This window comes from Mastigoproctus giganteus, chromosome 1, assembly GCF_048544385.1.
Source record: "Mastigoproctus giganteus isolate SK-2022 chromosome 1, ASM4854438v1, whole genome shotgun sequence".
NCBI classification, from domain to species: Eukaryota; Metazoa; Arthropoda; class Arachnida; order Uropygi; family Thelyphonidae; genus Mastigoproctus; species Mastigoproctus giganteus.
This window is the reverse complement of record NC_143575.1, coordinates 120,991,696-121,004,287: the sequence shown is the minus strand read 5'-3', so window position 1 is coordinate 121,004,287 and position 12,592 is coordinate 120,991,696. Positions and strand designations below refer to the sequence as shown.

Below are 12,592 nucleotides of genomic sequence, written 5' to 3'. Positions count from 1 at the left end.
AAGACCATCATTGCTGCATTGTATTTTTCTGCAAAATATAATACGGCAAAATTAGTGTTTCTTTTAAAGAGTGCCACAATATTGTCAAAGAAAGTGCGGGAATATTATGCTCCATATTTGCACCCGATGGGCTAAAAAAAAAAATCTTGTACTGCTGCTAATCTACCAGAACACTGCCATCAGTTTTGTTTCTCGATACTAAAGGAATAATTTTACAGCAAAATTTAACTGTAAAAGGTGCTTATTATGCTAATTTATTAGTATAATAAGAGCCATTTAAAGACTTGAGCAAAGGAGAAACAGTAGTTTCTTTTGAAAGACAACACAAAATACTCATATTGCCTAAGATGCCCAGAACTCACCATCTATGATTATTAGTATTTTCTGAGCTTGAAGGTTCATTAACAGGAAGCAGAAATTTGAAAGTGGTGTGGAAGTGAAAAATGCCTCATTCACTGCTCTTGGAAAATAAAATCTTGAAATGTTATTGAACTGCCATAAGCAGTGGTTGTCAAAGATACTAAACTGAAAATAAAACTAATTCCAAGACCAAAAAATACCTCCGACCGAATAACAGGAGTGGTCCACATCTTTTTCAATATGCCTTCATAAGATAAGGTCTGCAACCTCTTAAATAAACTCAAAACTAAAAAAAAAAAAAAAAAAAAGATAATTTTCAGTGCTTTTAAGGTCAGTTTAACAAAAACTTACCATTGCTTGTTCTATTTTATTATCAATAGCAAATAGATTTGATCCTGAAGGGCAACTAAAATTAAAAATGTGTATTTATAATTCAATGAATTTTGGAAAGAAATGAAAACTTTAGGATATACAAAGAAACATCTAAGCGTATAAATGTTGTAAATAAAAATATGACAATAATGTCTAAAAATCTCTCTCTCTCTCTCTCTCTCTCTCTCTCTCTCTCTCTCTCTCTCTCTCTCTCTCTATAATTAAAAATGAAAAGTTCACAGAACACTTTTCCTTGAATTAATGAAATAATATTGCATCGAACAATGAAGATATACAAAAGAAGTTTATTAAAATAAATTAATACACATAAAACTGAGTATAATAAAAATAGATTATCATAAGAGAAAAGGGAGGTAAAAGCTTGTTATTGTTATTTTTTTTTTTTTTTTAGGAGCATTAGCAACTAAGGCCATATTGCTCCAGGGATATGCGGTGGTCATTCCCTGACCTTTCCGCATCCTCTGTATTTGGTGGCTCACGGGCTTGAACCCCGGTCTAATCAAGAAGCATGTGCTACGCACTGCTGCTCCTGCCCACCTGGCTACGGAGGCGCCTCAGGTAAAAGCGATTAAATATATACTTGAATGAAAGTGATAAAAATAAATAAATACACAAGGTAAAAAGCTCTAAAGACAATGTACTCTTTGTCAACTTAATGATGTTCACAACAGCAGGTCAAAATATAATGTAGCAAAAGTGTTGCAGTCTTCAACTAGTTGAAGACTGCAGTAGTGAAAAGAAAAATACTTTCATATATTGCTTTTATGATATTCTATTTTTATTACACTCATTTTTATTTGTATTAATTTATTTTAATAAACTTTGCTTATTTATCTGTTCTGTCAGTCGATGCAATATTGTTTCAATATTTCTACCCCTGGTGCTCAAGGCCTTTTTTCCCCAATTTCCTTGAATTATATAATACATATATAAACCTAATCAAAAATAAGATTTCAACAAATACACACATTTGCATAATTTGAAATTAAAAACAAAAGATTAACTTACAACCAAAAGAAAATTAAAAAAAAAAAAAAAAACCTTTTGTAAGCAAAAGTTAACATCTTAAACAAGAACCAAATTTGTGACTATTTAATTTCACATTTTCAGCTCACAGCTTTGATATTAAGATAAATGGAACAAAAGACATTTTATATCACCCAATCTCAAATTTGACCAGCACCTGAAATTTTACGAATTTGAGGTATTGGTCAAAATATCAAAGGCAGATATTGTTGGGATATCAGAGCTTTGTGATATATAAATGTAACATCCATCTTTAATCCAAACATTAAATTAAAAGAGGCACTAATGATATTAAGAGTAGGAGACCTGCAGAATTATTTAACAAGTACAGGTCAATGTCCAAAGAAAGCCGTGAGTTAAGGATCAATTTGAAAGTGTCTGCAATTCTGCCCAGGCATGACAGAATCCTCCTATCATGTCTGGGGAGTATATAATGAGAGCCTTGTCAATCAATTCGACCATGGAGAGCTTGTGCAAGGTTCAAGGGGTAGAATTTTTCTCAGCCTGGTCTGTGCTTGTTAGCAGGAGAGGCTGTTCTACAGGGATGGGATACACTTAAATAGAAAGGGTACAAGAATATTTGCTGATGCTATCGAGGCAGAGTTAGGTGGATCGGAAAACTGCTAGCTTGGAGGGATACACGGACTAATAGATTAACAGTAGTGGCTGCAGAGGTGAAAGTGATTCTCGCACTGCTTCTATTTAAATGACCAGCAGCCTGGAAAACAAGGTGTTGGAGATTCCAGAGACTGCTGGGAGTCATTGTGGAACAAGTAAATACATGGGCTGTGTTAGGGTAGCTAAGAATTGGAACAAGTGTGTATACTTGCCTGTACACCAATTCTAGGAGTTTGGTAAATAAATTTGATGAATTTGGGGTGTTGGTCAAAATATCAAATATCAAAAATATCAAAGGCAGATATTGTTGGGATATTAGAGACGTGGTGTCCCACAGATATAAGGAATGCAGAAATGGAAATTGGGGAGTACAATGTGTACAGAAAGGATAGACAGGATAGGAAGGGAGGAGGGGTTATGCTATTAGTTAAGAAACACACAAAATCCAAGGAAGTACAGCCAGTCGACATGGCTGGACAGAGCAGTGTCAAGTCAGTTTGGTGTGACATAAGGGTAGGAGTGTTTTATAGGCCTAATGACTCTGATGAGTATAATAAACAACTGTACAGAAAAAAAAAAAGAGTGTGCCAGTAAATCCGAGTGTCTTATAATGGGAGATTTTAATTTCCCAGATATTGACTGGAATTTGTGGATTTGTCACACACACACTAGTAAGGCTTTTGTGGATTTATTGGATGATTGTTTTCTACATCAGCATGTTTGGGAGGCAACTAGAGGGAATAATACTCTGATTTGATTATCAGTAGTGATTCTTCATGCATTAAGAATCTGCAGAAAAAGAAACCACCAGGTGGCAGTGATCACAGTGTGCTGAAGTGGGATTTACTCAAAGAGATAACTATCATCAGGGGTAAAGGAAAAGGGTGTTTGCTTTCGTAAAGGTGTTGATCTGAGACAGTATTTAAATTCTATTCAGTGGGACTGAATAGAATTTAAATTCTATTCAGTCCCACTGAATAGAATTTAAATGCAACAGCAAATTCTAAATGGGAAGAGTTCAAAGAATTAATCTTGGAAACTACTAGGGTTTTCATACCAACTAAGAAATATTGTTCAAGGTTTAACAGGTGGCACGGAAGCCTATGATAGATATAAGCTGGTCTGTAACCAAGTCACAAAGTAGGTTGGGCAAGCAAAGGCATATTATGAGAAATCTTTGTCAAAGGATGCAAAGAGTTCTTTACTTATGTAAACTCTAGAAGGAAGGGAATGAATCAGATTGGTCCACTTGATAACGATGGTATAAATGTTGATGATCCTGCTCAGGTAGCTAACAAACTGAATGAGTATTTTGCATCTACATTTACAGATGAGGAGTTATTCAGGGAGGGGAATGCCAGTGGTGAATCAAACTCTAGCAGTGAGATAGATGATTTTGTAATAACTCAGAGTAAAGTCGAGGCGAAATTGTCGAAAATAAACATAAGAAAGGCACCTGGGGTAGATGGAATCTATCCAGTTATATTAATATTAAAGGAGGCAGCAAAGGAAGTAAGCAAACCCTTAGCCATAATTATGAGAGCTTCCTTAGACTCAGGGGAGGTACCCATTGCCTCGAGAAGTGCAAATGTGTTTTACCTCTACATTCACACATGAGGGGTATTTTAGGGATGAAGGTGACAGAAGTGTATCAAATTCTAAGGAGCTGCATGATTTTGTGATAAATGAAGGAAAGTGGGAGAAATTGAAGTTAAACGTAAATAAGGAAACTCGGGTGGATAGGATAGGACTATTCAATTATATTAAGGCTGTTGGCAAAAGAGGTCAGCAAATCTGTAGCAATGATTATGAGGGCAAACTTGGATTCAGGAGAACTTCCCTATAGACCGAAGATGTGAGAATGTATCTCCAGTTCACAGAGTGACACAAGTCAATACGGACCTGGAAGCTTCACTTCTGTTACAGGGAAAATAATGGAGTCAGTGGTTAAAGGACCATTTAGTCAAGAATGCATTTATACAGCAGACAGCATGGATTTGTTAAGGGGGAGGCCTAATCTTACAAATCTGATTGGATACTGTGACTCAGAAACCGAGAAACTGGATGTAATAATTAATTTTGATATCACATACTTGGACTTCAGAAAATATTTAGACACTTGCGCATAAAAGACTGCCGTATATATTGAAACAGTGAGGCATTACAGGCAAGTTACTACTATGGAAAAAGTGATGGTTGAGTGGCAGGGAGTAGTTCAAGGGTTTAGTGTCAAACAACATTAGCTACAAAATTGCATTTTTTTGAGATAAATTTAGTTTTACTTTAAACAAACAATGCATATCATGCCAAAGAGCTGTATCTCTCTGATTATTACTTTACAAGTTAGCTTGGGCTGCAAGTACATTTCCCGTAAACCAAAAAAATGTCAAATAATTTTATGTATACATAAAGTTTTTTGACCGTTAACATTTCAACCACAAACTACTGGTAAAAGATACTATCTGTAGTTGATGTTCTTTGACAATAATTCTGCTGGCAAGGGTTCCATGAATTCAACAGTCATTCTGTATGTGTTCACTTGTGTTTTTCTATCTGTCTACCTCACTAGACATTTTCTTTGATTCAGTTGTCTGTTTGGTTTCACTGAGATCAGACGTGCGATTAAAGCAGATTTTTCTTGTACCAAGTGTTTGATTTTCATGAGCATAGAAAATAAAAAGTTAATGGGGGTTAATCACTTAGCAGCAGGGGAAAGGTAATGCTTGAGCTTGCTTTGAGTGTTCAGAAAAATAAAACGGCTTCATGTGTGACTAGTGAATTGAATTTCGATGCTTCTGCTTCTACCTCTTCAAAATGCGATACGGCTGCTGCCACCTCTTGTTTCAGACAACACCTGCCTCAACAATGAGCCCAATAATGAAGTAAGTAACAATGTTTCATTCTGCTGTTAAAATTGCTGCTAATATTTGAACATAACTCCAATTAAAAATGTTCTTTCTAGCTTAGGCCAACATCATTCATCATCATCATCATCATCATCATCACTGGATGATGATTTTTTCGACAACTTGATACAGACCTAAACTATATTCCTGAGTCGGAAGAAAACTTTTCTTCTTCTGTCTCTTCCGGTGATGAAGTAGAAAATACGTCAAAGATATGAGACTGCCACTTTAACAAACATAAATCCACAAATACAAGATGGTGATACTCTTTCAGGTGCTCATAATCCAGGACAATGCACAGTGGAGGTCCCTGCAACATTAGATCTCCAGGCCTGATGCATGGAAAAGGAATGTAATCAAAAAGATGATACAAAGGGGAGAGGCTAATTTTTCCATCAGTAGTGGCAAAGGAATAGCTGCGAAACATGTTTTACTAAAAGACTCTTCAAAATGCCCTAGAAAATGTAACAGTTTATTCAATGAAAATGAGAGTCTAAGTTCACTGATTGATGAAACAGAGAAGCCAACTACTTAATATAAAAGTGAATTGTCTAGGAGGGTGAAATTAAAAGAATTTTGGCTGGAAAGGATGGCAAGAAAGTCACAATCTGCCAAGATTTCCTTTTAGCTACACTGAACATTTCAAATACAGAAGTGGCCAATGTTTTGAAAAAAAAAAAAAAAAAGGAATGAACAACTTGTAGTTGAAAATGATAAAGGAGGAAAGCACAAGCCCAGAGCAAAATGATCAGAAACTGCCCTACAAACAAGTTAAGAGCATCGACTTCTTTCCCAAAGTTCCATCACATTACACAAGAAAAGACACACAAAAGCAATATCTGCAAAATGATTTGAACCTTTCTAAAATATATAATTTGTACTTATAGAAGTGTGCTGAAGAAAACATCAAACCTGAAAAATCCTGGCTCTACCGCAAGTATTTCACACAAAGTTCAATATGTCTTTTCATACTCCATGTGTGATAAGTGCTTTAGGGTTCAGAAAATGGGTGAGCAGGAAAAAGATAAAAATAAAGAAGACTTTCAACAACATACTGACAAAAAAGTTAGATCACAGGAATGGACAGGCAGATTGTAACAAATATCAATCGAAAATGCTTTTCACTTCTTTCAATTTGATTTTGAAGCAGTGAGATACTGTCCTAAAGTCAATGCTGTTTGGCTGTCTACAATCTGATGGCACACAATGTTGGCACACAAAATGGCAACTAATTTTATGTGGCATGAGGCATTAGCTGGGAGGGGAGCCTCAGAAGTGGCATTGTATTTGTATCAACTAGATACAAAGCAGAAGTGGCAGAGAAATAAAATGTATAGGATACATATAAAGTATCAGGTGACACAGAAGCCTATGGCAAATAAAAACTAGTCTGTAATCAAGTCACAAAAAAGGTTGGGCAGGTGAAGGCAGATTACAAGAAATCCTTGGCAAAGGATGCAAAGAAAAACAGCAATGAGTTCTTTGCTGATGTAAACTCTAGAAGGAAATGGGATAAATCAGATTGAACTACTTAACATAGATGGGTTGACTATTGATGGTAATGCTCAGATAGCTGATAAATTAAATGAGTTTTTTGCATCTACATTCACACACGAGAAGTTATTCAATGAGGGGAGGGCCAGAATTTTATCAAACTCTAACAGGGAGTTAAGTGATTTTGTGATAACTGAGAGCAAAGTTGAGGTCAAATTGTTGAAGTTAAACAAAAAAAGAGGCACATGGGTGAACGGAATCAATCCAGTTATATTAAAGGAGGCAGCGAAGGAAGTAAGCAAACTCTTAGCCATAATTATGAGAGCTTACTTGGACTCGGGGAGATCCCCATGGAGTTGCACAAATGTATCACCGATTCGCAAAGGGGGTTCAAAAGGTGAAACAAGTAACTATAGACCTGTTAGTTTAACTTGTGTTCCAGGGAAAATAATGGAATCACTGGTTAAAGAATCATTGCAGGATCATCTAGACAAGACTGTTTGTTGTTTGTTATTTGGTTTTTAGGAGCATTAGCAACTAAGGCCATATTGCTCCGGGATATGCGGTGGTCATTCCCTGACCTTTCCGCATCCTCCGTATTTTGTGGTGACGGGCTCGAACCCCGGTCTAATCAAGAAGGGTGTGCTACGCAATACTGCTCATTCCCACCTGGCTACGGAGGTGCTTTTAGACAAGATTGCATGGGTTTGTTAAAGGGAGGTCTTGTCTGACCAATTTGATTGGATACTATGATGTGGTCACAAAGGAACTGAATACCAAACATAATTCTGATATCATATACTTGGATTTCAGGAAAGCGCTTTTGATACTGTTGCACATGGAAGATTGCTGTATAAATTGAAGAGGTATGGCATTAAGGGTAAGTTGCTACAATGAATAAAGGGATGGTTGAGTGGGAGACGACAGAGAGTGGTAATCAATGGACACTGCTCTACGTGGATGTTATTAGTGGAGTTCCCCAGTGTTCGGTGTTGGGCCCATTGTTGTTTTGTATATTTATCAATGCTATTGATGAAGGCTTAATGTCCAAGTTTGCAGATGATAAAAAGGTTGGCAGGGTTGTTAATGCTAGTACACACAGTATGCTAGTCCAACTGGATCTAGATAATTGGGCAGATGGGCTGAGAAGTGGCAACTGAAGTTTAACATTGACAAATGCAAAGTACTGCATATGGGTGGCAATAACAGAAGAGAAACTTACCAACTGCATGGTACTACACTCAGGGAAGTGGAAAGTGAAAAAGACCAAGGGATAATTGTGCAGTCAAATATTAAGTTCGCTGAGCGGTGCAGATGGGCTGCCAGGGCAGATCATGGAGCCTTGTCAATGATATATAGGAATTTTGCTAGCAGGGATAGGGAGGTGATAATCCCGTTATACAAGGCAATGGTCAGGCCACGCCTAGAGTACTGTGTACAGGTCTAGAGGCCTCATTTTAGGAAGGATGTAGAGTTGCTAGAATGAGTACAAAGAAGGGCAACAAGATTGGTGAGGGGAACAAAGGAGTGCTCTTACTAAGAAAGGCTTTAAATTCTGCAAATTGCAGTGCCTGAGGAGTAGACGCCTGCGAAGTGATCTGATTGAGGTGTATAAGGCCTTCAAATGGGTGGAGCAAGCTGAATGCTGATGAGATTCTTCCTCTTGCTCAGATTAAGAATCTGAGGGGGCACAGATTCAAATTGAGGATAGACAGTTGTAGAATAGATGTGCATAAATTTGCCTTTAGCCCGCGGATAGTTGATTGGTGGAACAGACTTTTGTTCCACCATCTTTTGTTCCATCTTTTGTTGTGGAAGTTGATAGCCTAAATAAATTTAAGGCTGAGCTGGATAGGCATTTGGAACAAAATGAAAGGGTGAAATGGGAGGGGTTTTTTTTTTGGCTGATGCTGCATAAGCTTGCTTTCTTCCATCGCATCGTATGCCTGTGCTAATGCTAACTAATGAAATCCATGTAATAATGGAAAAGAATTTGTGTTCATGTCAAACACTTGTAGAGGTCAAAATAGAAAAGCAATCATGATAACCATGTTTATGTATGCCGTACAAACCTTGAATTCCCTCAAAATAAATCAAATATTTTTTGAACCAGGGCATTCCCAGATGGAATGCAATTCCATGCATGCACACATTCAAAACTGAAAACAGAACTGTTGATATTTTTGATCCTTCCAGATGGTATGCATTGACCAGAATGGCTTCAAAATCTGAGAAGTACCTAGTGAAAGAAGTCAGCCAGGAAGAAGTATTAAACTTCAAAGAAATAAGTGGCAGTGTAATGATAAACAGAAAGACAGATTCCACCGGGGAATCAGTAAAATGGTTTCAAACATGTCTGGCTGAAAGTACTGGAAGGAAGATCCAGAAAATTTCAAGTATAGTTACTCAGATGAAAATTTCAAACACTTTAAAATTCGAAGTCAGCTTCTCAAATTTGCAATTAAAGAAGAAATACAATTGCCCTTTGCAGATTCAGGCTGAGAAGCATAAAGACCACATGGACTTATGCTGAGAAAATATTATTCCCTAACACTATCATGGGTTCTACAAGGATCTCAGTGAAGCTGATGACAGTAAAGATACAGAAGAAGAACAAGAGAATGAATAAATTTAATGTATGATTGAATTTATTGTGAACAAAAATTACATATATCTCATTAAAAATTGAAGCATACAAAAATGTAATGTGCCTTTCTCTAAACTATTTTAATGTCAAAAATAGTTATATACAACACCATAGTATTAATTCATTTATTAGTGATATATTAAACAACATCATGGAAATCAATGTTGGTATACACTTGAGTGATCATTGAATTATGACCACCTACCTAATACTTCGTAGGTCCTCCTTTTTCCCTCAGTATAGCAGCAATCTTACGTGGCATTGATTCAACAAGGTCTCGGAAGCATTCGGAAGGTATGGCCAACCAAGTTGTGTATAATGCAGCCAGCAATGCAGGTATCGAGGCGATTGGTGTAACCAGACTCTTGATATGCCTTTCCATAGTGTCCCACAAGTCACGTGCTCTATGGGATTGATATCGGGGGAGTACGGAAGCCAACTGATATGCTAGAAGTCAGAACTGTGTTCCTCACAAGTGCCCAGTGGCTAGGTGCATTGTCATCTTGGAAGACACCATTACCATTGGGGAAAAAGTGCAACATAACGGAGTGTACACAGTCAGCAAGCAGTTGACAATAGCGGAGACCAGTGACTTGTTCCACATGCACCAAGGGTCCAAGTTCCTGCCAGTGAAAGTTCATGCCCCACATCATACAACTGCCTCCACCAGCCTGCACTTTTGATACCATGCATGATGGATCAAGAACCTCATGTTGTTGTTGTTGTTGCCAAATCCGTACACGGTGTGGAGTAAATAACGTGACTCGCCCGACCAGCACACCTCCTTCCAGTCGTCTAACGTCCAACTTGCATTCTCTTTGCACCAGACGAATCTTTTACACCGATGAACCTTGGTTAGAGGATGCCATAAGGATTGTCTGCTGGTTTTAGCCCATACGTGCGACGCATGGTCATGAGAGATATTGTTCTGGGTTGGCCCATGTTGTATTGGGTAGTCAACTCTTCAGTGCTGCGCCTGTTCGGCAGTACGAGTCGTCGGATCCGGCGCTCACCTGTAACTTCAACCTTTCACTGACCTTTGCAGTTTTGCCGTTGGGCTGTTGTTTGACCATTTTGACACTAGTCCTAGTACATTTTAACTACGGCAGCTCTTGAACACCCCACAGTTCAGCCATTTGGAAAATCGAGGCACCAGCTCATCGAGCTCCTACAATCTGTCCTTTATCAAAGTCCGATATAGCCTTCCTTTTACCCATTATGCTCGAAATTTTACTACCTACTGAACCACTGACACTTTACTATGCTACATAGGTCGACTAATTGCGCATTCTCGTACCTCACGTGACCAACATATTGCATTCAATTTTCATAAGGGTGGTCATAATTCAGTGATCACTCGGTGTACATCATGCGATAAGTAACTATTTTTAATTTTTTTCTCATTTTAGCATTAGCAAAGGCACATAATGCAAGAAAGAAAGCTTATATAGAATTAGCCAAATAAAAAAAATAAAAAAAACACACACCCTTCTCATTTCACCCATCCACTTGGTCCATTGAAATAGATTCAAGGCAGAACTTGACAAAATTTAAGCTATCAACTTCTGCAACGACAGATAGAGGTTTGTTCCAGCAATCAACCACCTGCTGGCTAAATGCAAACTTCCGCACATCTATCCTACAACTGTCTTTCCTCAATTTGAATTTATGTGATCTGAGGCGATTATTCTGAGCAAGAGGAAGAATCCCATCAGCATTGAGCATGCGCAAACCATTCAAGGCTTTATACACCTCAATTAGATTACCTCGCAGGTAATCTAATTGATTGAGGTGTATAAATTTATTTACCCAACTCCTAGAATTGATGTACACACAAGTATACATGCACCTGTTCCTATTCTTAGCTACTCTAACAAGGCCCATGTATTTACTTGTTCCGCAATGACTCCCAGAAGCCTCTGGAATCCCCAATACCTTGTTTTCCAGGCTGCTAGTGATTTAAATAGAAGCAGTGCAAGAATCACTTTCACCTCTGCCAGCCACTGCTGTTAATCTATTAGTCCATGTATCCCTCCAAGCTAGCAGTTTTCCGACCCACCTAACTCTGCCTCGATAGCATCAGCAAATATTCTTGCACCCTTTCTATTTAAGTGTATCCCATCCCTGTAGAAGCAGTCTCTCCTGGTAACATTTAAAAAACCATACAATAAAAACCATACAAATGGTGTTTAAGAAATTGAAGGAAAAGTTGTAGTCAAAACTGTTTCTCCTCATTCCTGAAAAGACATGATTTTGTAGTCAATGTTGTTGTCAAACAACGTTGACTACAAAATCATGTTTTTTTTTTATTGCTGTTGGTAACATGATCAGCTTGTCCCACTATATAGAATTTAAAGACTGTCTCAGACCACTGTTGTTGCCTTTGACTACAACTAAACCCTCGAGTTATCAATGAGGATTTCATTTCTAGGACTAATATTATTAGTGGAGCACTGAATCCTGAACAGTTCAGTGCTGGACCTGTTGTTTTTTCAATATTTAATACTCACATTAATGAAGGCATATCGTGCTCAACGTCTAAGTTTTCAAATGATATGAGGGAGGAAGGGTAGGTGGATAATGACAATTATCAGGGTATGCTATACAACAAGATCTACAAAAATTAAGATGATAGGTTAAGAAGTGACAACCAAAGTTTAACATTGACAAATGCAAGGTATTTCGTATGGGTAGCAGTAATCCCAGATTAAATATACCAACTGTGTGGTTACTGCACTCAGGTTAGCAGAGAATGAGAATGGGCTGAAAATAACTGCATAGTCAGATATGAAGTTAGTTGAGCCATGCAGACAGGCTGCCAGGATAGCTCTTTCTTGGGGTTTTTAAATGATATATATAGGAATTTTGTAAGTAGAAATAAGGAGACAATTATCCTGTTGTATAAGGGAATGATTACGCCACATTTTGGGTACTGCACCTTGGGTTTAGTCTCATTTGTGGAAGGATCTATAAGAATTCGTGCAAAGAAAAGCAACAAGATTAGTAAGGGAACAAATGCATGCTCTTATCAGGAAAGGCTTCAGTTCTGCAAATTGCACCACCTGGAAACTTTTCACCTGTGAGGAGATGTTTAGGACTTTGAATGGATTGAGGAAGTTCTATACCAATGTAAACTTTCCTCTTGCTT

At 37.7% G+C, this 12,592-nt stretch overlaps 1 protein-coding gene across 1 annotated transcript in view; it reads right to left on the bottom strand.

The window, feature by feature from the left end:
• LOC150091117 (uncharacterized) overlaps positions 1–12,592 on the bottom strand; it is a 241,223-nt gene that overhangs the window by 117,121 nt on the left and 111,510 nt on the right. The window contains exon 3 of the mRNA XM_090384939.1: positions 712–766. Coding sequence (XP_090241065.1) covers positions 712–766 — 55 coding nt within the window. The remainder of the gene's footprint in view (positions 1–711; positions 767–12,592) is intronic.